Source organism: Chiloscyllium plagiosum, chromosome 16 (assembly GCF_004010195.1).
Source record: "Chiloscyllium plagiosum isolate BGI_BamShark_2017 chromosome 16, ASM401019v2, whole genome shotgun sequence".
Lineage (NCBI taxonomy): Eukaryota > Metazoa > Chordata > Chondrichthyes > Orectolobiformes > Hemiscylliidae > Chiloscyllium > Chiloscyllium plagiosum.
The window spans coordinates 57,059,270-57,086,818 of NC_057725.1; the positions used below are offsets into that span (position 1 = coordinate 57,059,270).

A 27,549-nucleotide genomic window follows, 5' to 3' on the forward strand; every position below is an offset into this window, starting at 1 on the left:
TTGAGAGCAGCATTTAGTGGGGAATGTGAACTTGCAACATCCCGTCCACTGCTCTCCAGTGCCTTTATGTAGATGTGAGTGTCCTGCTATGTGGGACATGCACTATAGTAGCCAGTGGAGTGGAAGAGGAGGTGTGGCAGAGAAGACAAAACAATATAAAGGCAGCTTTCATGAGCATTAGCAGGCACAGTCAATGGTAAAGACAACGCTGCTTGACCTGCTAACCAACTCTTCTATAAATAACATGCTTACTTTGTAACCCGACGATTTCAAAAGTGAACAAAAAAGAAACTGCTTGATGTTACATTTCTCTATTACTGTAGTTTTTAAAATTTGTTTTTGTTTTGTGAGTGCCCGCTCCTGCCAGCTCCCTCGCGAGATTGCGCTCCAGCTGTGATTTGGCCCAGGACATGATTGATGTCAGTAATTAAAGTGCTTGATTTGTGATGCAGATTCAGTCTGTGCTACTTTGATCCTTTGATCTGATAATGAGGATCCTGCCTCTGAAGAACATTCTCCTGTTATTGTTTATTTTTCTGGATGTCACGCAAAGCCGGAGCTGGAGGATCCACAATTGCCAGCTTGCGTTGGACATAAACTTGTGTGACTCTCTGCAGACCTATCCTAACCCTTGTGATGTTCACTGGAGGGAACCTTTGAACAGAGGGAATTAGTTTGCATTGACATTATGAAACCGGTGGAGTAATGAAGAAACAGTGGGGAGTTGGGGTTAGCGACTGGTTAGTTTCTTGAGATGTTGGAAGACGGAGGCTGGGACAATTACAGCATTTAAAAGGCATCTGGATGGGTATATGAATAGGAAGGGTTTTGAGGGATAAGGGCCAAATGCGGGCAAATGGGACTAGATTAGTTCAGGATATCTGGTCAGTATGGACGAGTTGGACCGAAGGGTCTGTTTCCGTGCTGTACATCTCTATGATTATATGTTACATTTAACCAATGTGGGACTTTTCTGGTGACTAGGATTAGTTGCAAAATCTGACGTCCTGTCTGTTGTAGATTTATGACTTGGCACTGTCTCCTCAATTCCACTTGGAAGGAGTTAAGTCCAAGTCTTTTTCTGCTGGTCTTAAGTTTTGGGGTGGGGGTACTGGGACATGGGTGGAGAGTTTGAATTTTACTGTCCCTTACAACTGGAAAGCAAAACTGGTAAAACAGGCAGCTGGTACATTGGATGGAATGTAATGTAACTGATGCAGGTTTTCCCACCCTTTGGAAACCAGAGTTGTATCTAAGAGGGAGGCCAGACCAAATTAAGTGTCTGCCAGTGGCCAGTGTTGGGCCCTCCCTGATATTTGAGACCCGGAGTGTGGAAAACCTACTGGTCAAACAGAGGCCTGGGTGGCTCTCCAATGCTGCCAGTACCATGGGGCCCACTGCAGCAGTGCTCTGGAAACCTCAGCATGGACCGGGTGACTAGGACGTTGGGCTGAGAGCTGTGAAGAGAGTGTATGATGATCAGAGGTGAGAGACGAGGGTGCCATAAAGTGGTTATTCCTCCACCCAACGTTGGGTTCCTCAAATGGGCACTGAGTACCTGATGGCAAGGATCCCTCCCCAAAAGTAAGCCAATATTATTGGGTGGCATGGGAAAGCAATATCAACTGTGTGTGACCCCTGACCTCCCATTAACCTATGGTGGGCTCGAGTGTCAACTGGCTGATACCATCACACAAAGCAGGTGAGGCATTCTATGGGTCCCTTCCCAGTTCCCGCAAAAGGCTTTCTTACTGGTGATAGAGTGATATACAGCCTCTCCTGCTATTAATTGGCCTAGTCACCATGATCTCCAGACATAATTCTTTCCCAAATCCCTGACTGGCTGCAACAGTTAAAATGACACATTGATCTGATGGTCGGGTTGCTTGTTTGGATAGTTTCACAACGCTGCACAGCAGATTTTTCCATTTAATTCCCTGCTATCCAGTGCGATCTTCTCTCTTAATGGGCCTAAGATCCTTTCAAGTAAAGGGCTGACCATAGGTGGAGGAAGTGAAGATGAAACTTGATAGTTGTCCTGGATGCAGTTGATCTGATGGAGGAAGAAGGGACAGGATATGACACTTACCCAGAGGTTGTGTCCTTTGAAATAAAGTGCCTGCAAAAGATGAAACCAACGAAGGGCCCCACTCAAGAAGCTAGTGCCTATTTTCAGACATGGGTTGTGGCGCTTTAATTAAAAGCAGTGGTTCCCTTTGGATTGCTTAGTTGGTGAGTTCACAGGCTTTTGAGGAACAGGCCTCTGTTTAATGGCCCTATTTGTGACTAGTATCTGGAACACTCAGTGTCCAACCAATTATAGTTGTACTGCTAGGTTTGCCTGTTCTTCTGTGTGTCAAGGTTAACCTGTAAGCATTCTAAAGTTACGATCTTCATTGTAATTGGGAAAAAAAGCCAAGGGCTGGATTATCAAACCCGCTGGTAGATCAAAATGGATAGGCACAAAATTCTGTGCACCCGACTTTCATGCAGAGTCTCCTTAGCAATCCCGAATCCGAAAAGCAGGATCAGGGTTGGGTAGGTGACAGTACTACCCTTCCACAAACAACAGTTGGCAGATTCAGCGTATGAATGGACTCTTCTGATCAACTGGAGGAGATCAGTCAGAAGTTTCAAGGCAGCCTCCAGGCTCCTGTGGACAATGGGGAAACAGTAGTTACCTATACATGGCAGCATGACAGCATTCAGAAAGGAGTCTCTCTTTTACTGTAAAGTTGATAAAATTGAATAAAGTTCCCCTCCACCTTTAGGCGCCACACACATAAAGGTTCAACCTCAGATCAGTGCCTATCTCACCAGCTACGACATTTGATTTCAATGTTGTACTGGTGAGAAATGGAATTGTAGCAACGATTATGATCCTGAACTCCAAAGCATCAAATGATGAGATCAAACTCTGTTGTGATACCTGAGGGCTACATTGCCAAATATGTGTGGGAAGAGCTTTATTCCTGATGAAGGGCTTTTGCCCGAAACGTCGATTTTGCCTGTCCTCGGATGCTGCCTGAATTGCTGTGTCTTCCAGCACCACTAATCCAGAATCTGGTTTCCAGCATCTGCAGTCATTGTTTTTACCTTATTGATCCAGAGACACAGGTCATGTTCTGGGAACCCGGGTTCAAATCCCACCAGGGCAGATGGTGGAATTTGAATTCAATAAATGAATAGCCCAGTGATAATATCACTAATCACCCCTCACTGAAGCAGCTGAAACAAACCTGTGACTTACCAGCAGAGGGCACTGAATATACATTTTTGATCACATGTCGATCATGGCCACAAATCATTATCTTTTTGAATAGAAGTCACTCACGATCTGAAACATGTTGTGATTATTAACATTTCAGTGTGTGTCTATATTTGTGTGTAAGTAAGGCTGCACTTAGAAGAACTAGTATGATTGTCATCTTTCCCTCTGTTAGTAAAGTGTGACTAAACAAGTGTGTAGACAGCAGGGAAGCTGTAATGGTGCAGAGATAACAAACTTTTCTTCATACATTTTTGCTACTGTTCACAAACTCACTGCTGACTTCTTGAACTCGCAAACCAATCCCTAACGTCTCCCACTCACTCACTCACTCATTTACTCGCTTACTCACTCTCACTCACACACACACCCACCATATACACACACAAACACACACACCCTCCCCACCACCCCAAAACTCTGAGAGAATTGCTGTTAGACACTCGAATGAAGTACTGACCTTGCCTTTACAGTTGTGGACTACCAGTGTGAAGGGACAGAGCTTGATTTTAAAGGTTGACCATGGTCTTTGCAGTCATAAGTGCCATCTCATGTCATAGGTTCAGTAACTAGAGTGTAATAGCTGTCGAAGGATGTAGATGACTTAGACTAATTGCAATTTTTGAGAAGTTTGCAGAGATAATCAATGAGTGGCAGTTAAATTCTCTGCCCTATTCTATTTACCAGCCATTTACTCACCACAGAACTCCAGCAGCTTTATTTATTCTGAAACGTTTACGTAGCAAAAATATCCAAAGGCACTTTACAGGTGAGTTATTGAACAAAACCTGACCCTGTCACATAACAAGGACATTAGAACAAGTGAGTAAATGTTTGGTCAAAGAGATGACCTTTTAAAGAGTGCTTAAAAGGAGCAAAGAGAGGCAGAGCGGTTTGTGGAGGGAATTCTAGAGCGAAGACAAGTCTGTCAGAAGTAGAGCAATTAAAGTCAGGGATGGTTTGTGTCCTAGTTTAGAGGAGTGCAGACACCTCAAATAATTGTGGGAGTATAGGAGATGGCAGAAATTGGGCCTAGAAGAGTTTGAAAGCAAGAATGAGCATTCTAACCAAGAGGTATTGCTTAAGCAAGTGCCAATATAAGAGTGACAAATGTTATGGACCAGGCTAGACCCCCATAAAGCATTTCACAAAAGTAGCTTCGACCCTAACGTTACAAGTTGCTTGAATCTGGTGTAACACAGATATCTCAGGAGTGATGTAACTGGTCAAACAACATAGTTTTAAACAAAACAGAGTTTATTCACAAGATTACCGAATGAAGCACGAACAGAAAAGAACAGAATACTGAATAACTTAGCCTATCCGAAAACCCAACAGATTATTCCAACGTAATGATGCTGTTCCAAGTACGTGCAACAATCCCCAAAAGCACGCCTTGGCACAAAAGGTAAAATCAAACACAGGGTCTTCCAGGAAAGAAGTCAGGGAAAGGGAGGATCAGTCTGGACCTGCTTTGTTGGGTCCAGCAGCTTTTACAACTGGCTGAGAGGTGACCTTATGGAGGTTTATAAAATCATGAGGGCCATGGATAGATAAATAGACAAAGTCTCTTCCCAGGGTGGGGGAATCCAGAACTAGAGGGCATAGGTTTAGGGTAAGAGGGGATAGATATAAAAGAGACCTAAGGGGCAACCTTTTCACACAGAGGGTAGTACGTGTATGGAATGAGCTTCCAGAGGAAGTGGTGGAGACTGGTACAATTACAACATTTAAAAGGCATCTGGATGGGTATATGAATAGGAAGGGTTTGGAGGGATATGGGCCAGGTGCTGGCAGGTGGGACTAGATTGACATGGGATATCTGGTCGGCATGGACGAGTTGGACCGAAGGGTCTGTTTACATGCTGCACACCTCTGACTCAATTACTGCTTTCAGTGATTAGCCAGACTGCCAAAAACCAAATCAAACCAGGGAGAACTGGCTGCACCCCTTTCATTGTGCGTGTTTTATTTTAAACATGAAAGTTTTTTTACTGAGGCAGTATCTGTTAGCTAGAATCAAATTGGTCCTAAAACCCATCCAAGCCCAGACTTTTCAGAAGCTGTGTTTTTTATGACGTCTAGAAAAATAAAAGCCAAGGACAACATAACCTTGTTAAAGAAGTAGCATCATCACACAGGTGACTAGGACTTGTGATGAGTTAGAAGACAGAATGCAATTGTGGGTCACCTCAAGATAATATATTATCAATGATGATACGTGTTCATTGCAGTAGTCAGGTCTGGTGGTAACAAAGGCTTGGATGAGGCTTTCTGCAGCAGATGAGCTGAGACACACGTGACTTGGGGTAATGTTACAGAGGCTGAGATAGTTGGTCTTCCTGACAGCACTCATACATGGCCATCTTATTATTGATAAAGGTTTCAAACAGCCTGAATCAGCCTCAAGTTGTTGTTGGGGGGGAAGGATGGATTCAAGGGAAGAGAGAATTCAGCAGGGACTGCAGAAAATGTCTTCTTTGTCTCAATAATTAGGTTGAGAAAATTTCTGCTCATCCAGTTTTGGAGATCCAATGAGTGGCCGGATGTCTGGGAACCACTGGAAATGTCCAAAGGTGTGGGCTGGGTACTTGCAGCAGAAATCATGAACTGAGGCATTGTGCTACATGCCAAGATCACGGAGGGGAATCATTGCTTTTGGAAGAGCATTATTAAATTGGAGAAGGTGCAGAAAAAATTTACCAGGATTGGAAGGTTTGAGTTATGAGGGAAGGCTAAATATGCTGGGACTTTTTTCCCCGAAATGTCGGAGGTTGAGGAGTAACCTTATTGAGATTTATAAAATACACGAGCGGCATAGATAAGGTGAATAGCAACTGACTTTTCCCCCTGGGGTGGGTGAGATCAAAAGTAAGGAGCATATTTTTAAGCTGAGAGAAGAAAGTTTTACAAGGAACTTGAGGGGCAACATATGTGGAATGAACTGCCAGAGGAAGTGATGGATGCAGATACAGTTGCTTCATCTAAAAAACATTTGGGTAGGTGCATGAATAGGAAAGCTTTAGAGGAATATGGACCAAATGTAGGCAAGTGGGACTAGTTTAATTTGGAAAACTTGGTCTCCATGGATGAGTTGGACCAAAGGGTCTGTTTCTATACTGAATGACTCTATGACTCTATAATTCACAAAGTATATATTTCGGCCAGGAGCTTGTGAAGGACAGATTCTTGGGGATATCAGACATAAAACAGAAACATTGCAAGTTGTTCTCTGGCTGGATGAGAGTTGAACCCAGCATGTTCATCACACAGCTGAAGAATTGTGTAGAGCTGCTGCAGGAAGCTGGTCTGGTTAACCCTGTTAAAAGCTGCAGACAGGTCAAGAAGACCAAAACAAGAAGTTTATCAATGTCACAACCAGGTAAGATTGTGGCTTTGATAGGAACTTGTTTCTGTATGATGGCATTGGTGAAGCCTGGAGTGACTCAAGCACGGAGTTTGGGAAAGATGGGTGCAGGTTTGAGAGATGACCTCTTGTTCAAGAACTTTGCAAAGGAAAGTGAGACTAGAGATTATAATGGAGGGGTCAGGATTTCTTTTAAGGAGATGGTTGATAACAACAGACATGATGAAAAATGGGGCAGTGTTTGAGCAGAGAGGTTTGTTAAGAATATTCAGTAACATGGTGACCAAGAAGGAACATTGGTTGGTCAGCAGTTTAATGGGACAAGGGTGGGTTGTATGGAAAATATGAGCTCTGAGAGGCCTTGTGCAGACACAGGAGGAACGAGAGAAAATACAGCTCTTGGCTAAGTGGGACATTAGAGGAAGCTTGAACATTGGACTGAGAGAGAGGTGTAGAGGCAGCTGAATGGATGATTTCAACCTTAGAGACAAAGGCATCTCTGAGATCCTTGCACTTATTGATAAGGGTGGAGGAAGACAACTGCACAATGTGCTGCTCTATCAATTAAATCAATTCAATTATTGAAGTATGTCGAGAGGGAAGTTTGTGGTGTATTCCCAATTGTAAAGCCATAGGGTGTTTCAAATGCTGTGTGACTCTTAGCTTCCATGCCAACTAAGTTTCCCAAGCTAAATTAGTCCTATTTGCCTGTGTTTGGCACATATCCCTTAAAACCTTTCCAATTCATGTACCTGCCCAAATGTATTTGTTTGCTCTTCATCATATTAACTGGGTGCGCCCTACTCTGCAAATGATTTCTCGGGATGACACTGGGATGAGATGCCTGCATTCAGCAACACTGACTGCTCCTGACTCTGATGTGTGTGTACATTAATGCTTGAAGTGGTCTGTTTGAGGAACCAGAGCTCAAGGCCGCCACCCTAATGCAGGAGTGAGTGCAGTAAATTTGAGACAAATCTGCAGAAAAAACAACAGGTGGATTAGGACACGAGGTAAATAAATGACAAACCTAAGCTTAACTCGGGAGTAGAATGAGATGGGTAGGAGATTAGCCTGCTTTTCCCATCAATGGCACCCTCTTTGCCTCATATCCAAGTCTACTCTTGTCTATATTGTTGGACAGAGATTGATTGCTTTAATCAGTCAACAACTCCATTTATTGTTGCACTAAGTGACTACAAGAAGGGAAAATAGATGAACCTCAATTATTTTCTTTCATTGGGCAGCTTTTTAAGCTGCCCAATCCCCCAAGCTACTATGAGATGCCTGTCAGTTGTACAGATGTAAATCTGGCAAAAATAAACTCCCTGCTAATGTACTCCCCAGCTCACTGTTTCAAATGATCAGTCTAATGCACAGAGGCAGCATGCTGCTTGTTCCAGCCAGTCAGCTGTGTGTGGCATGTTTGTATTTTGGCATGTTCTTGTTTAGATGAAGTTGCTGAATGAACGATCGAATGTGCTGAGATTTGCTCGGTTGCAGAGGAGGTGGGGAAGGGAGGTGCGTTTTTTAAAAAATCAGCAACACTGAAAATCTCAATCCTAGGAGAGCATTCGTTGGAAAACCTAAGGACGTGTTTCTCAGAAGAACTTGCCTGCAATCCTGGAAAGGTCAGGTGGTAGAAGTAATAGTCTTGGCATGGCTTTGAGCAGGCAGCCCTTGATATATTTCACTTTCGAATGGTTGTTAATCATCAGGCTGAAATGCCTGCTGTTCCTGTAAAATCAAATTAAAAGTGTGCCTGCTGATTACTCAGGAATTATCAAACCATCATATCTGAGTTCTTTAACGAGCAAAACATTTGCTTTTCCTTTCCTATTTTACTTTGACTTGATTCATCAGTTTGCTCTGCTCTTCTGAGGCTGCCTGTTTCACACCAGCTGTAGCTGTTCCATATGAAGGCCCACTGCATCATGTTACACCAATTCCCTCCTCCCAGATATTCCAGATATTAACCCTATTGCTCAGGTAGGGAGTGGGGAGGAAGCAGGGAGGGGAATGGAGTTCACTGTTCAGTGGCAGGATGCCTAAGATGGGCATGTCCCAAGCTGCTCCATTCAAGTACAACTTCAGTCAGAATGTGGTTGGCCTCACTACTCCCTGGTGTACTGTAAAAACAATGAAACAGGACCTGTACTTCAAACCAGATTCGAAAATAACCCTACCTCTCAAAGGCGCGCGCCCACAAGCCAAAGTAAAAAAGCCCATTTAATCTGGGCCAAGCCAGGTTCTTTCTGTAGTTGCAGTATCTGTTTATACAGGTGCTTGGAACTCATACTGCAGCAGCGCTGACTGAAAGTAGACCTCTGTTCAACAATATGGGTGCAATTATACATGCCACGTTTAGTTAGATTCGCCTATAGGGTGAGTTTCATGCCAGGCAATTTAGGCTGAAAGCAGAATTGCAACCTTTTTTAAAAAGAAATTCTCAATGTGTCCACTTCAATGCTTGAATGTCTCAAAGCCCTTATCCTTCTTAGGCAGCCACATGGCCTCATTTTGCTTCCTCGAACAGAATTCTCTCCAGCTCCTCACTCGTCCACATCCTATTTCTCACTCTCCTTCTTGGTTTGCTTTTACAATCACTAACCAGCTCAGCACAACGTTCCTCTTTGTAAATGGTTTTGTTCTGATTGTTCCCCACATGGTGAAGTCCCTGACAAACATCGCAGAGAAATAAAAACAGGAAGTGGATGGTTTATTACAACAGTGAGAGGGACAAACTGCGATATTCTCTTGATGAGATATTGGGGCGGAGGAGGCACAAGGATTCGTTGAGGGGGCTACAGCCTTAGGAAAACGTGAGGACTGCAGATGATGGAGATCAGAGTCGAGAGTGTGGTGCTGGAAAAGCGCAGCAGGTCAGGTAGCGTCTGAGGAGCAGGAGAATCAACGTTTCAGGCATACGCCCTTCATCAGGAATGAGGGCTAGAGCCTTATCTCATTTATTAATCCATTTGGTTGGTTTCATGCATGCTTTCAAGTGTACCTCCAGCACCTCCATTGAGCTACCTTTGTCTTCAGATTTATTGTGGAGACTGAAACCATCATATTCAACACTAGCAAGAAGCCTTCATACCTCTGCCCCCATTGCTGACTCCCTCACTGACTGCTCATACAGGTCAGACTTGACAACGGGCAGCCTTGGTTTTGTGTTAGGCTCTGAACTGAAATTGTACACCTCATCCATCCCCCTCATCCTGTACAGCTAGAGGTTAAAAGACATGGTGACTTTCTATTGGTCAGACAGTTATTATTGCAGCGTCGATGGGCATCATGCATGGGGACCCTGCAGAATCCCCCTTGTAGCACACTCCAGAAGAATTTCCTGGGGAATTTTATTTTCCTCTGGGCAGTTCCTATATGCTAGAATCCCATTTGAATTGGAGACTTGAGATTGTTCCAACTAAATTAAGCAAAATAGTTACTCAGCCAAGTTAGGCTATTAAACATGTTGTCTAACCCCCTGTGTAAATTATTTGAGGAACTCCATACATAGTTCTCACACCCAAAAATTTACATCTTGTCACAACCACACTGAAAATTTGACCACACCCACCTCAACCCGTATGATTCCGAACATGACCCAACTCAAAAGCTCCAGTGGCTGGAGTTGACCTGCCAGCCCATTGGGACAAAACTTTCCCCACTACTCACCTGGATGCCCTCCCCCCATGACATGCACCATCATCTCTCAACTGACCCCCTCACTGACCCCCACCAGAGATCCCCCACTCACTCTGATCTATCCCAAACATTGTATCTTTACCATGCCACCTTGCATTGTACCTACATGGTAATCTGCCTCTTTTTCACTTGGTGGCTTACCCCCTATTCATTTGGCTTGCTGCTCAACTGGCACCCTATTTAACTGGAAGCCTGGCATTCCATTCACCTAGCCCCAAGCTTCTGGCATTCTGCAATTTGTGGCCAATCCTTCTCCAGTCAACACCTTAGCATGCTACCTAGTTGGCACTCTACTAACCTTACACCTGATCCCTCTCACCCAATTAGCACCCTAACTTACCTGGTTCCTTATTCCCCCTACCCAGTTGGCACCCTTCTAACTTGGTACCTTATTCCCCCTACCCAGTTGGCACCCTACTAACCTGGCTCCTTACTCCCCCTACCTAATTGGCACCCTTCTAATCTGATACCTTCTTCCCCTACCCAGTTAACAACCTTTTAACCTGGCAGTATATTCCTCCCCTCCACTCGCTACCCATCTGGCACCCTACCTTGCCACCACCCTACACATTACAATTACCTTCCAGCATCTATCAAAGTGGCAATGAAGACCTATGGAATACAGTTGCCTGACTGCTATGGGAAGGTGGTGCCTGGTTTGCCCTCATAGTTCTGCACTTTATGTCAGATTGGAAATGCAGCTCTGCATTTCTGAGGGAGACCTGATTGGAATAATCTCCTCTCAGAAACATGGAGCTCCCTCTTTCTGATATTAAAAGAAATGTCAGAATAGCAATTTGCGAGACTGCCACTCCTTGAAAATTCCAGCCTATGGTTTGCCATTAATGGAGACGATGAATGGTTGGTTACCCGTACTGCTCAATCAGTGAAGTCTTTCTATAGCCTAGAGCCATTCTGGATGTGTGCCAGTCTCAAAAAAAGGCTTTTCCACAGGGAGTGGTCGACGCAGAGACTATTACACTTTGAAAGGAAATGTGGAGAACTCTTTCAAATAGATGAAAATGAAAGGGTATGTGAAGACAACAAGGTGGGAGGATTAGCTTTGCTTTACTCCAGAAAAGGGGACATGGGCCAACTGGTTTCTTCTGTATAAGATCCTTTAATTAAATTCATTTCTTCATCACCCATAGGTGGAGCAGTACACCACTGTTGAAACGTGTTACATTATGTACAGCGTTGGCTGCAGTTTTGGCTCAATGTAGTTCATTAATCAGTAATAATGCTATTTGGCCCACATAATTGTACAGACATGACAAGAATTTTATTGTGATTCTTTTTTCTGCGTGGAATGGTTTTAAATTTAAATGTATGCAATGGATCCTGTCACAATGTATACAGACAACAGCGAAAAAATTGTGGTATGCCCTTCCAATACCTTGCCCTATTGTCCACAGCTGTTCAAGGTGTCAGCCTTGACTGAGTGGTTCTTAATAACTGTCTCAGCATTAGTAGCTTCTGGGTTTCAGTCCCAATCGAACAACATCAGCATGTAATCCTCAGACAGTCATTGCAGTACACTATTGAGGGAATTTGCTTGGTTAGTCTTTTAGCTGGAATCTTAGACTATTTTTCCCCGCCAATGGATGTAAAAATCAAATCCCATAATGCTCTTAAAGAGGAGCAGGAGAATTCTCCTGCTGTCCTGACCTCCACTAATCCTTAAGCCAACATCTAAAACAAGTGCCAAGTCAATTAACTTATTGCTGTTTGTAGGGGGAGAGAGGAGGCTCTTGCTCTATGCAGATTGACTTGCATGTTCACTACAGCATGACCGTACTACATTTTAAAGTGTACTTCATTAGGTGTAAAGGAGTTGGACATGTTCTGAGGTTGTGGAGGTTGCTATATAAAGTTGTGTTCCTTTCTTCAAGTCGAAGGTAAATTGTATCCAGAAGACCCAAATGAAATTGTTGACTAGTAATCTGACTTGTTTCCTCCAGGTATCCCTGCCAATACTTTTGCCCCAGTAAACATTGCAAAGAGAAAGGATTATCTGATCATTTGTTACATTGCCTTTCAGAGTCATAGAGTCATAGAAATGTACAGCATGGAAATAGACCCTTCGGTCCAACCTGTCCATACCGACCAGATATCCCAACCCAATCTAGTCCCACCTGCCAGCACCCGGCCCATACCCCTCCAAACCCTTCTTATTTGTATACCCATCTAAATGCCTCTTAAATGTTACAATTGTACCAGCCTCCACCACTTTCTCTGACAGCTCATTCCATACATGTACCACCTTCTATGTGAAAACGTTGCCCCTTAGGTCTTTTTTATATCTTTCCCCTCTCACCCTAAACCTATGCCCTCTAGTTCTGGACTCCCCGACCCCAGGGAAAAGACTTTGCCTATTTACCCTATCCATGCCCCTCATAATTTTGTAAACCTCTATAAGGTCACCCCTCAGCCTCCGAGGCTCTGGGGAAAACAGCCCCAGCCTGTTCAGCCTCTCCCTGTAGCTCAAATCCTCCAACCCTGGCAACATCCTTGTAAATCTTTTCTGAACCCTTTCAAGTTTCACAACATTTTTCCGATAGGACAGAGACTAGAATTGCACGCAATATTCCAACAGTGGCCTAACTAATGTCCTGTACAGCCACAACATGACCTCCCAACTCCTGTACTTAGTACTCTGACCAATAAAGGAAAGCATACCAAACGCCTTCTTCACTATCCTATCTACCTGCGACTCCACTTTCAAGGAGCTATGAACCTGCACTCCAAGGTCTCTTTGTTCAGCATCACTCCCTAGGACCTTACCATTAAGTGTATAAGTCCTGCTAAGATTTGCTTTCCCAAAATGCAGCACTCACATTTATCTGAATTAAACTCTATCTGCCACTTCTCAGCCCATTGGCCCATCTGGTCAAGATCCTGTTGTAATCTGAGGTAACCGTCTTCGCTGTCCACGACACCTCCAATTTTGGTGTCATCTGCAAACTTAGTAACTATACCTCTTATGCTCACATCCAAATCATTTATGTAAATGACAAAAAGTAGAGGATCCAGCACTGATCCTTGTGGCACTCCACTGGTCGCAGGACTCCAGCCTGAAAAACAACCCCCCAACACTACCCTCTGTCTTCTACCTTTGAGCCAGTTCTGTACCCAGATGGTTAGTTCTCCTTGTATTGCATGAGATCTAACCTTGCTAATCAGTCTTCCATGGGGAACCTTGTCGAATGCCTTACTGAAGTCCATATAGATCACATCCACTGCTCTGCCTTCATCAATCCTCTTTGTTACTTCTTCAAAAAGCTCAATCAAGTTTGTGAGACATGATTTCCCACGCGCAAAACCACATTGACTATCCCTAATCAGTCCTTGCCTTTCCAAATACTTGTACATCCTGTCCCTCAGGATTCCCTCCAATAACCTGCCCACCTGATGTCAGGTTCACTGGTCTATAGTTCCCTGGCTTGTCCTTACCACCCTTCTTAAACAGTGGCACCACGTTAGCCAACCTCCGGTCTTCCGGCACTTCACCTTTGACTATCGATAATACAAATATCTCAGCAAGAAGGCCAGCAATCACTTCTCTGGATTCCCACAGAGTTCTACGATACATCTGATCAGGTCCTGGGGATTTATCCACTTTTAACCGTTTCAAGACGTCCAGCACTTCCTCCCCTATAATATGGGCATTTTGCAACATGTCACCATCTATTTCCCTATGGTCCATATCGTCCATATCCTTTTCCACAGTAAATACTGATGCAAAATACTCATTTAGTATCGCCCCCATTTTCTGCGGCTCCAAAGGCTGCCTTGCTGATGTTTGAGGGGCCCTATTCTCTCCCTAGTTACCCATTTGTCCTTAATGTATTTGTAAAAACTCTTTAGATTCTCCTTAATTCTATTTGCCAAAGCTATCTCATGTCCCCTTGTTGCCCTCCTGATTTCCCTCTTAAGTATACTCCTACTTCCTTTATACTCTTCTAAGGATTCACTCAATCTATCCTGTCTTTACCTAACATATGCTTCCTTCTTTTTCTTAACCAAACCCTTAATTTCTTTAGTCATTCAGCATTCCCTATACCTACCAGCCTTCCCTTTCATCCTGACAGGAATATACTTTCTCTGGATTCTCGTTATCTCATTACTGAAGGCTTCCCATTTTCCAGCCGTCCCTTTACCTGTGAACATCTGCCCTCAATCAGCTTTCGAAAGTTCTTGCCTAATACCATCAAAATTGGCCTTTCTCCAATTTAGAACTTCAACTTTTAGATCTGGTCTATCCTTTTCCCTCACTATTTTAAATCTAGTTGAATTATGGTCACTGGCCCCAAAGTGCTCCCCCACTGACACCTCAGTCACCTGCCCTGCCTTATTTCCCAAGAGTAAGTCAAGTTTTGCACCTCCTCTAGTAGGTACATCCACATACTGAATCAGAAAATGATCTTGTACACACTTAACAAATTCTTCTCCATCTAAACCCTAAACACTATGGCAGTCCCAGTCTATGTTTGGAAAGTTGAAATACCCTACCATAGCCACCCTATTTTTCTTACAGATAGCTGAGATATCCTTACAAGTTTGTTTCTCAATTTCCTTCTGACTATTAGGGAGTCTATAATACAATCCCAATAAGGTGATCATCCCTTTCTTATTTCTCAGTTCCATCCAGATGACTTCCCTGGATGTATTTCTGGGAATATCCTCCCTCAGCACAGCTATAATGCTATCCCTTATCAAAAATGCCACCACCCCTCTACTCTTGCCTCGCTTTCTGTCCTTCCTGTAGCATTTGTATCCTGGAACATTAAGCTGCCAGTCCTGCCCATCCCTGAGCCATGTTTCTGTAACTGCTATGATATCCCAGTCCCATGTTCCTAACCATGCTCTGAGTTCATCTGCCTTCCCTGTTTTGGCCATCACCTCTCTGACATTTTGACAGTGACTACTCTTAAAAATACCTTGACTTAACGCACTTCACGCAATATGGTTGAGAAAAGATCTGCTCTAAAAGCAGATCTTTCTTTGCATTTTTGATTTCAGTAGTGTTGCTTTTTTCATACTATTTAGTTGGGGAAAGATTATCCATGATTGATGATGGCTAAATCATTGCTGGCACTTACCTAAGATTCACCATTTTTAAGCACAATAGCACTTGACAGCATATTCTTGAGATGTGGTTTGTGAAGGGTTAGCCACAGTGACCCAGACTTGAATTGAGAAAGTCCCCTTCAGGGAAAATCCTAGAGGCTGCACAAGGTAATACTGAAAGTGACTAGGACTGAAATTGAGATTAGCAAGGGTTAAAATGCTACACGCTGTCCATTAAACTTGGATAGGGAAGGGTGAAATTGCTCCATAATGACCCTTGGCACCATTCCTGCTAACGTTGAACTTTGGAAACTGACATAGAGAAAATTCTGGAGTTCAGGCAGGGTCAGTAGATCAGAAAGTGCACTCACTGTAACATTTGTGTAGGGTGACATCTGATAAACCCCTACCAGTTTTGTAACTCTGGTTGCAAATGCTCAGCATTTTTCCCATTTTTTCCAGCGAAATTAAAGTGGTCTGGAGGCACAAGATATAAACACAAAACTGCCTCACTGAGTGAGTTACAGAAAAGCAAATAGAACATAGCTTGCAATGAAGCAGTAATGCCATATGCCACTCAGCTGCTGTCTGGTTAAAAGTCTGCTGGCAATTTAGGGGTCTGGTTTATTGACTAATGGGAAATGGTTTACATTAGGATACACACCTAGAAATGTCTGTTGCTCATGCTAGTGGTTACATATTTAATGTAGTCGTATGACATTCATCTGTCTGCTATTTTGGCCGAAGCACAATCTGCTTAAAATTATTTACGATTCCTCCGTTGTTATCTCAAAGAATAACCGCTGGAGTTTACCCATAATTAAGTGGCTTGCTTATTGATTCTAAATGAAATAATGGACTTTATGAGACTGGCAGAAAGAATGATGCACTTTATTTTCAAAATTGCTCATTTTTAAGAGGAAAATGAATCTCACTACTCTTTTATTAAGTAATCCCCTGAGCATGGTGGCTGTGTCACATGATGTCTTACTGCGAGACAGGAAAATGCGTTTAAGAGGATAACAGGCAAGTGTTAAATTGAGAAACGTGAAGGTATTTACCTTTTGAAGAAGCAGGGAGAATTTATATAAAATTTTGCCTCGATGACTCACTGTGTATGGTGGAAGTGTTCGACTTGACAGGTCTATAACTGTCATGCATTCATCCTCCCTTCTCTCCTGTGCCAATGCCCTGCCATTTTTATTTTTTTATTGGGAGAGTTGAGAAATATGTGATTCACTGTTTGCTCACCTGTCTCATGTCAATGAAAAGATTTGTTAGCTTAGAGTAGAAATCGAGTGCGAGTGCACAAGCAGAAAGCTTTCAGAATGGAATAGAATGGAATCATCAATGGTTTGTCTTTGCGATCAGGTTCCTCTGTTGCAATCTTCGACTCATACTACCAACTTTCGAGATATCAGTAGAAAAGTCTGTAATCTAAATCAAGGTCTGACATAAATCCAAAAAAAAGTAATGCTTGGATTTAATTCAAATGTTAGGTGTCCAGTGCGGAATGAAATGCTGGTGGAAACCAAACTGGGGTAGTTAGAAAACCAGAATAACTTCTCTGTTCTGACTCCATTCCCTTCCTACTGTGTTCAAAAATTTGTTTCCTTTTTTTTAAGGAGTGTAGGACAATTGTTAGAAGGAAGCATGGAAGAGGGTCTGATTCCCTCTTTGGATAATACCTGCCTAGAGCAAGATCCTAGGCGAGTAATAGTAGCTTTGTGACTCAAATTTCCTGATAGACCTGGAGCCTCCTGGGTCTCAGGGCTCCTTTGTGCAGAGTCAGGTCCTCCTTCTCCTCCTGAACTTAACCAGGCTCAACTGTTTCCTTGTAAGAGGGCATCCAGAACCACGTGGCTAACACAATTTTGCCAATATCCTGAAGAGCTTTGTTCTGTGCTGTAAACATAAAAGATTGCCTGTCCATAAGAATTTGTCTATGCTACCCTAGATCTACTATCTAAAATGCATTCGAGCAGTCTTGGATCTACTTCTGATCTGTCCCTCCCTTGGTTAGTTCTAAAATTTTTGAGTGGTGTTGAATATCCTGCCGATAAAGTCTTGAGGAGTGTTGCCGAGCAAAGAAACCTTGGAGTGCAGGTTCATTGTTGCTTGAAAGCAAATTCAAAAGTTGACAGGGTAGTGAAAAAGACAATTGGTACATTTGCCTTTATTGGACAGAGCATTCAGCATAGGAGTTGGAAGGTCATGTTGTGTCTGTACAGGATATTGGTTAGGTAACTATTGGAATATTGCATCCAGTTCTGGTCTCCATGCTATAGAAAGCATGTTGTGAAACTTGAAAGAGTTCAGAAAATATTTACAAAGATGTTGCCAGGGTTTGAGGATTTGAGCTGCAGGGAGAGGCTGAATAGACTCTGGAGCATTGGAGGCTGAGGGGTTACCTTGTAGAAGTTTATAAAATCACGAAAGGCTTGGATAGGGTGAATAGTCAAGGACTTTTCCCTGGGGTAGGGGAATCCCAAACTAGAGGGTTTAAGGTGAGAGGGAAAAGATTTCAATGGGGCCTAAGGGGCAACATTTTCATGCAGAAGGTGGTATGTGTATGGAATGAATTGTCAGAGGAAGTGGTGGAGGCTGATACAATTACAACATTTAAAATGTATCTGGATGAGTATATGAACAGGAAGGGTTTAGAGGGGTATGGGCCAAATGCTAGTAAATGGGACTAGATTAATTTAGAAGATCTGATTGGCATGGACGATTTGGACCAAAGTATCTGTTTCCATGCTGTACATCTCTATGACTCTGACTCTATTCTACAGCAGAATATATAGCATGCTACTCCATCGTAAACACAACTTGTTCAGATGCTTTTTGATTTAAATCGTGCATACTTAAAGACAAACTGGTGTTTTGTCTTTATCACCTGTGCTTATTTGATCATCTTTTTTGGTTTGATCAATTCAGTAATGGAGTCCCTCAAGTAATCTGTTGACTGGCCTTGCTGAGCAAGACAGGTGTGCGACACTTGATACAGCCCCGAAACATCACAGTGTGATTTGTAATAAAACAGGACCCTGAGAAATGCAGCAACAGCTTGCTGGCAATTGCTCCTGCTGATCAAGTGTTATGAGTGGATTTGGACCTGCTGTAAACATTGGATGGAAGCAATTCATTTCCCAATCTTTGCAATTCAGTCTGTTGAATCATTCGTTCTGTAGCTTCAGTAAAATCAAACTCATTGAAGATTCTTGATTAAAGCTGACATTTTACTTCAAAGTCACTGTGCGTCTACAGCATTCCACTGCTCCTTTTGCTCTGTACAGTAAGAACTGCAATGCAGCTCCAAAAGGTGAATGGTCTGCTGAAGCTAACTGGACTTTCAGTTAGAGGATAGCAACATAGAGGAACCACCAGAAGATACCTGGCACCTATACAGCAGGCATGTTTCTCAACAGACAGTGAATACACAGTGAGATGAAACCAGCAGGAGGGTGGAGTTAAACTGGTTGTGTTCTATGTATCTTTCTCTCTCTCTAGTGTCTCTCTCATATTGGCCAGCTGTGTTGTTTTGTTGCATTTTAGCCATTAGAGGACTGGATATTAGAAGATTTGATTGTCTCACGTACATTGCTAGCTTTCGTCTCTTGGTAGTCTTTAAGCTAAGCATTTAGTTTGTCCTTTTTGCCCCATGTCTAAATAGCAAGTTGAGTACAGCAAGGATTAGTTGCTTTTCGTTATGATGGCTTTATTTGAGCGTTTGTGATTCAGCTGCTGATGTGCAGCTCTGTTTGTGACAGTTGTAACGCTGGTGTTTTGGCTCTTCATAGCTGGTCTGCTAGTGGTGGCAATTTCCATGGAGGTATCAGTACTGCTACTGGTGGCAGAACTTTGGATAGTCAACATGATTTGGACTGGGGTATTCTAAGTTAAAAATCACACAACACCAGGTTATAGTCCAACAGGTATATTTGGAAGCACTAGCTTTCGGAGCGCTGCTTCTTCATCGTCATGGTGACTTTGTTGTAACTGGTAGCAGTTCCATGGGTAATGGTAGTGTTTCTGTCAGAGTTGACAAAATTCTCTGCTTTATTTCTGAATAAAAGAATTTGAAACCAAGGTAGCTTGTTCTATAAGCTTCCTGCATTAAAACCACGAAATAAGCTCAGAAGTTAGTAATCAATTCTCCCACTACTGAGCCAAACCATGCATTTATCCACAAGTTAATACCATTTTTCGCTTTTATTGCCCATAGATAATGGCACAATAGAGAGTGAGAGAGTTTCAGCTCATCAATCAGTGCTGGCTTCAATTATAAGATGATTAGTCAATGTTCAGAACAATCATCTCAAATCCGTATTTCACTTATTTTAAACTTGATGACTTATCATCACCTTGTCACCTCAGATTTTTAAAAACAGGTTTGACTCCTCAATAATTGATACCATGTGCCAGACTTGGGTATCTAATGGATCAATTTTTCCACAAAAAGACATTGAACCAAAAAAAGTATTTTGTAAGAAACAAAGCAAGCTTAGAAAAGCTTAATGATTTGAAGTTAATACATGAATGAGCTACTTTTGATATTGTTTCTTAAATTGTAAACAATGAATAGTTCGCTCGCTTGTCTTGACTATCAGATGATATCAAATAAACATATGTTAAAATATTTCAGTCCTCTTTGGCTATGAATGGAGGGAGGGGAAATACAGAGGCAGTGATGCTTGTAGTCAAAATTTTGAAATTGAAAACAACAGCAATGACTCAGAGCAAGACATTGCAATTGCAGAAGGAGAGAGAGAGAAGTCAACTTAATTAAGTCAAATTAGACCGCTATTAATGTGGAAATGTGAGGTACATTCTTTATTTTGTATTAACACAGAAAGTGAAGTTATATTCAATAAATTAACTGGATCCAATCCTATCAGTTTTTTCTGGAATGTCAACCTGAATCTGAAATAAAGCAGTTTGTCAGGTTGTAGCTGGTTTCATCTCTCTGTGTATTTGCATAGTCCGCCTTTGTAATCCGCCTTTAGAGCTATTAAAGAAGCATAAATGCGAAATGTCTGAATATCTGGTTAACTTACAAGAGAGTACTACCATTGCACACCTTGGGTTTTGCTGACCCACAAGTAGGTAGGTCAGGTTTAGAGGCGTATAGGCCAAACACAGGGAAATGGGACCAGCTCTAGTTTGGGAAACTTGATTAGCATGGATGAGCTGGACGGAAGGGTCTGTTTCTGTGCTTCATCATTCCATGACTCTATGTTCAGGGAAGTGGTAACTAACTCCTAGAAAAGTATAATGTTCAGAGTGCATATGCATGCAGCAGAATACACTGAATCCAAAGTGCTCATTAACTCTAGTGAAAATTTATAACAGGTTCTTGTATCTTTTTGCCAAAAGGTTATAATACTACATGTAGGTTTGCTCACTGAGCTGGAAGGTTCATTTTCAAATGTTTCATCACCATACTAGGCATGTCCAGACACCCTAGCTACTCTCCCCTACATCAAAGACATCTCGGAAATGATTGCCAGACAACTCAGACCCTTTGGCATCATGATAGCCCACAAACCCACCAACACACTAAAACAGCAGCTAATGAACTTGAAAGACTATACAGACAAGAAGCAAAACTAATATCATTTACAAAATATCATGCAAGAACTGTAACAAACACTACATTGGACAAACAGGTAGAAAACTAGCCACTAAGATACATGAACATCAACTAGCCACAAAACGCCATGACCCACTCTCACTAGTATCCTTAAATACAGAAGGACACCACTTTGACTGGGACAACACATCCTTCCTAGGACAAGCCAAACAGAGGCACACACTAGAAGCATGGCATTCCAACCAGAACGCTATCAACAAACACGTTGACTTAGATCCCATTTACCACCCCCTGAGAAAAAGAACAGAAAATGACATCACCATAGGAAATGATGTCACCACAGGAAATGACATCACCAACTCAAGAAAACTCAAACATATTAATAGAAAGCAGGCTATACCACCGGTGTTCATTCGGAGGCCCAATGAAGATGTTACCTAGTATGGTGACGAAACGTCTGAAAACGAACCTTGCAGCTCAGCGAGCAAACCTACATCCAGAACCTCAACCTAAGCTACAAACCTTCTCAAAACTTGCTAGATTATAATACTGTTTGAAATCTATATGCTTCAGAGTTGACATTATTATAACCCCTTTGTACTGTCTGTCTTGCTTTTAAATGTGCCTTAAGGTCTAAATCTTAGGTCAACCTTTTGATGTAACATTTTTACTTTTACTTTTTAACTTTAACTCAAATAACTTTGCAAATGGTTTTCTGTCTTTTTTTTGTCTGCTGAAGGTTTCCAGAGAAAGTATTTGTAACATTAACAAAAGGTGTGAAGTTGTTTGCACAGAGGCTGATACCAATTCACAGTGTAGGGCTGTTAGTTGCAATTTATTGTATCTAGTGACTCTTCTGAAACTATAAGTGAGTAAATTTGTTGGGGTTTGGTACTGAGCCATACAAATGTGGAAAGGTCCTAATTTCAATCCCTGATCGTAACATAAGTTGTACAGATGGCTTCAGTATTTCTGAGTCAGGATGAGACGTGCCAGCCCAATGTCTTGTGCTTGTCATGATGTAACTAATACCATTGCAATGTGCACATACTGTATCAGTCACAATACTGATTCTACTCTAATAGCTACTGGAACAAAAAGTCAGGAATTTCATGAAAAGAAAGGAGAAAGTTGAAAATTGAATGTTGGGAGGTGGGGGGTTAAGATCGTTTGTGGGAGTATTAGTCGACAGTTATCTGCATCCACTTTCTAAATATAATGTTCTATCGTTAATTAATTGAAGAAAGCAGCAGAAATAGCAATGAGACATCACTGGTAGCTGAGCAATGCAGACTAATAAAGTCACAGGTTCGATAGCTATGGTATGTGCTGAGTAGGCTGATAAGCGTGGGCTGCATAAGTATCACGATGACTCAAAGCTTTGGAGATTTAGGATTCCTTGACTGTCATTTGTCTGAGAGTACACTTTCTTTGTTTACTAGCCAATGAAACTGAGAAACAATAATCAAATGACAAAGACTGACATTGTACTGATCTTAAACCTGTAAACTGAGAGTTTGTTTTTTTTAAAATTCTGCATTGGCCTTTACCAGTCAATTGCTGTTCATGCTTCAACTGACAAAAAGGAAGATAAAGGAACACTAAAATTCTTGTCGATATAAGTAATTTAACTAAAACAGTAAAAATTACACCGTGAGCTAGAATTTCATTTTCCTGATGTGCTTTTGAATATCTTTCAGTACATCATAATCAAAGTTTGGTTTGGGAAGTAATCCACTTCAGAAGTTCAGCTTGTGAATTTTATATACTCAGTTCTATAATCATTCCAATTGGTGCAAAATATTTTGAGGTATTAATCTGGTTGGCTGCACACTCAGATTTGTATCCAAATTGTTAACTCAAGTATCTTTCATATTAGTTGGTCAATGCTCCAGTCAAATAATGCCCAAACTGCTCAACCAGCAATGATTCTCACTTAGAAGCACAGACATTTGTGTAACACTCAAGGACAGATGAGAATTAATCTTCTGTGTCATGATAAATTCACCCTTTCCTTTCCACATATTGTGCTATGATGACATATCATCCGCTGTTTTGACTGTTAATATAAATCAGGTTTTAAGACATCCTGTTATGTCGACTCAGGGTTCTGTCTACACTGGCTATAACTCCATTTCTTGAGTTCAAAGAGTGCAGGTGTATTGACAACAGTGTCTCTCAAATGATTGTAAAAACAACAGACACTTGATCTAATCCTTCAATGTATTTCCTTCTGCACGTTTTGGTTACAATTGCATCAGTGATTCCAGCCATAACTACTGCACATATGGGAATTATCCCATTTACAGTGTTCAGACTAGTATAGCTTAGCCTAGCACATATTTATCCCTCAGCCAATGACACAAACATTGATATTAGGTCATTATCCTCACTATAGGTCCAACCTATGCATAAATTACCTACTTCACTTTATATGTTTAAAAAAATTTCACAGGCTTTAAAGCATTTTGCAACAAATGGAGATCATGAAAGGACAATCTCAATTCAAGTTCTTTTTGTTTCTTCTATTAAAACACAGATACTTTTCATTCATGCTTGAATTTGCACAAAACTTTTGCATTGCATTTGTGTTTAGCATTAAATTTGGGGTCAGTGCCACTCGAACTTGCATTGTCATTAGCCATGAATGAGTCTACACAGTTGTATTTTAAGTTCTTTATCGGTGAAAGACATAATCTACTCACTTACAGTATCAGAAGAGCAAGCACACAGACACAGGACAAAGGCAGTACCTGTGATTTAATATGCAATTTTCTTTTAAAAAGACCTTGAATGCCAAGGTGATGGCGCTACTGATGGTTGTTGGAGCTTGATGGAGTTCATTGCAGTTGACCATGATGTCATCCACTTTGAACCCAAGACAAATAACAGTACTTGTTCAAAACCTGTGTAAAGTTAAAAATCACACAACACCAACAGGTTTATTTGGAAGCACTAGCTTTCGGAGCGCTGCTCCTTCATCAGATGGTTGTCCAGCCTGATGTCCAACAAAGTCACCATGATGATGAAGGAGCAGCACTCCTAAAGCTAGTGCTTCCAATTAAATCTATTGAACTATAACCTGGTGTTGTGTGATTTTTAATTTTGTACACCCCAGTCCAACACCAGCATCTCCAAATCAAAACCTGTGTCTGTTGGGATATTTGTAGGGTTCAAAAATGAGATTGCTAAATTTTTGTTAACTGTATTAAAGGATATGAAGCAAAAAGCATTTCAATTGAATTGCCGTCAGCCATAATTTATTCAAACGACAGACAATATTGAGGGACTGAAATACTTACTCCTGTTCCTACTGTTGCCATGTTCTTTTACTAGTCAGTCACTAACATTATAAAATAACTCGGGCTGTTTGTGAAGGTATACTGTGTTCACAAAGTTACTTGGTTAAGTACGTTACACAGTTACCATGTCATCATGACTGAAGCTCATCACCTTTTTCTGTTACCAATTATGTGCTAATTATGAAGTTGTGGTATCACATGTCTTGTGGTCTTGTTTACAAAGTCCAGCATGGCTTGTTGGTGTTCCACTTCCTGCTGTCTGAGCCGCTGTCTGGTTTCCTGGTGCACTGCAGATACCCACAATCAACTTCAAATCAAAATTGGTGGTTAGAAAACAAAACTGGAACTTAGAGGATTTCTGCGTAACACTGACGCACTTTCATGTTTTAAAACAAACCCCAGTAACCTCAACGAAACCAAGATTAAATTGCCAGCCTGATTGAATCTGCCAACAGGCAAATTATAAGGAATAAATAGAAGATATAAAACAGGAGAGGTAGCACCAGAATGAGTTTATGCAAAAGGCAGACTGACAAGGGAAAAAAATAGGAAAGAAATGCATTTTATGACCTCAACATCCCAAGTTTCTTTAGAACAAATGCAGTATTATTACCGTGTTGTGATATGGAATACAGAAAGCTTTCACATGGCAGTAGACAAAATGTTGGTGAGAATATATTTTGAATATTGTTACTTTCCAACTTTCTCTCCTTTGCTATATTGTTCACTGCTTGTAGGCACCACAGTCAAACACCCATTTTGACTAGACATGCCCAGCATGTGACCATTCCCTATCTATTTGACTGCAGGGGGCATAACTGTCACGTCCTACTTTATCTTCACTTGGCATCTAGTGAACAGTTAAGAGCTGAAATCATCACAGTAGCTAATGAGTAGCTTTAATGAATTTTTAATCTGGCACACTTTCCAGGTAGCTAATTTATAACTGCAACCCAGTAATGGAAAATACGCCTGACTGAGACGTTACGGAGTAATGTGCTGGCAATGCTGCCTCTATCTGAGTAAACTTGAGATTAAAACAACACTCTCAGACAATGCTATCGGTTTTCGCAGGCACTTGTGAAAGGGTCTAATGGTGAGTTGACTCCAGAATTCCAGAACGGTGCAGTAAAAGCAGGTTATCTGATAACATTAAGTATTACCTCACCACACTTGGCAAAATTCCTTCCAAGATGACCCTGTAACCTCCACATTCTAATTTAGTGAAGCACTACAGGGAAGTAGACTTTAAGCTGGATGCTGCTATCCAACTATCAAGAAGAAATGCCAAAAAAAAGTCAAACTTGTCAAAATACCAGTTACCTGGTAATGGGTGACACTAACATCTCAGTGCAGAACACCTTCATTGTATTTCCACAGGAAAGCTGCTGTGTATTCATTAATTTCCTCCTTTAGTTTTGGATTGGCTTTTGTAGCATCTCTGTGAAGTGTTCTGGGATGCTTTTCCTGCATCAAGGCACAGTCACTGAAATCTGTAGCCATGAAAAACGGGAGAAAATTCAGATAGATAAGAAAGTAATCTCAACTTGCTAGATAGGGAAGGAAATATTTTCATTCCCAAGCAACACCCTTCCCAGGTGCCATTCTGGGATTGGAACTAATGTTTCCAGGTTATTAAGCAAGTGTGTGTAGTATTAGTGCAGTTGGATAAAACATTACGCCATAATACTCTCAGAGTCAGTCAATAGGTTATCTATTGACTGACTCTGAGGCAAGTTCAATCTTACTCACTGTAAGATTTTAGCAGCTGCATGAGAAATTTTATTAAACATTTTAGCACTGACATAACCCTGTTTGCTGTGTATAATCATGTGGCATTTTGTTTAGGATTGATAAAGGCAGCAAACCCATTCTACTGCCTGAATCTGAATCAAATGAATTTGCCCCATTTGTTCTGATTTTTTTATTTTCTTTGTATAGGTAGTTCTCCTGTAATGCTGTAGCTGCAATTCAACGAAACTTTGCTTCATCAAAAATCACTTAACAGAAATAATCGGGCCTATGGGAAAAGTGGGGTTCGGGACAGACTAGGAAAACATATCACTCACAATCACTCAAAAATCACCCAAAAGCCTAACGCAAAGAATAGCACAGCCTGAATGAAGGTTTAAATCATATTTATTAATGAAACAAAAGTAAGTTTAACACAGTTCATTGAAAAAATATTGGTAATGCAAGGATAGAGGATCATCATCATCACCACATTCAGGTGCAGTTGTGTTTGCAGAGTGGTTGGCTGTGGTTGATTATCTTCTGACTGTTTCTTTGGGGTTGGTTTGAAAAAGACATCCAATTTTTTGCTGCTTTGCCCTTTCTCTTCTGTCTTGAAAAAGCTGTTCATAGGGTGAGAGAAGATATCTGACTGAATGTGGCAGAGAAGAAAAGTCAAGGAAACCAACCCTGCACTCCAATCCTGCTACCTCATCAAACATCCTGCCCCGTGTACTCAAAGATATCCCAGCTGAGAATCAGCTTGCTCAGTCACACAGAGGCCCCGTGACAGAAACTCGCAACTCTGAGAGATGTCATCATAAAATGGAGGACAGCCAACAATGACAAACTGTTTCATTTGTATCATCTCTGGTTCTTCTTTGTCCAATGGAAACAGTTATTCCTTCATTGCTAGAACAAAACCCATCATGACGTTTTTTAAAACTAATATTCAAGATCCTAGCCTTTCGGCTCTAAAGTAAATAACCCCAAATTCCTGTAACTGAGATATTCATCTTAAGGAGAAACTGATGCTGGAGCTGAGTCGAGAGTGTGGTGCTGGAAAAGCACAGCAAGTCAGCCAGCATCCAAGGAGCAGATGAATTGACATTTTGGGCATAAGCCTTCTTCAGGAATGAGGCTTGTGGGTTGGGGCTGAGAGATAAATGGGAGGGAGGTGGGGTTCGTGTGAAGATACCTGGGAAAGAGATAGGTGAATGATGGTGAGGGAGAAGGAGATAGGTCAGGGGGGGAGTGATGGACGGGTTTGGAGGATGGTGCTGAGTTGGAGGCTTGAGACTGGGATAATGTGGGGAGAGGGGAAATGAGGAAGCTCTTGAAATCCACATTTATACCGTGTGGTTGCAGGGTCCCTAGGCGGAACATGAGGCGTTCCTCCTCCAGTGGAGGTGGCTCAGGATCTGCATGTCCTTGATGGAGTGGGAGGGGGAGTTGAAGTGTTCAGCCACGGGGTGGTGGGGTTGGTGAGGTTGGTGTCCCAGAGTTGTTC

General features: G+C 41.8%; 1 protein-coding gene across 10 annotated transcripts in view; it reads left to right on the forward strand.

Moving 5' to 3' along the window:
- The window catches only part of LOC122557942 (potassium voltage-gated channel subfamily KQT member 1), a 682,968-nt gene that overhangs the window by 295,463 nt on the left and 359,956 nt on the right, over positions 1–27,549 (forward strand). The window contains exon 15 of one of the 10 annotated variants that reach the window (XM_043706189.1): positions 26,663–27,037. The exons of 8 other annotated variants lie outside the window; for them this stretch is intronic. In XM_043706189.1, the coding sequence (XP_043562124.1) occupies positions 26,663–26,672 (10 nt within the window). In that variant the 3' untranslated portion in view covers positions 26,673–27,037. Of the gene's footprint in view, positions 1–26,249; positions 26,345–26,662; positions 27,038–27,549 lie in introns of those variants that run through there. One more of the 10 variants, XM_043706190.1, reaches the window with a different exon arrangement.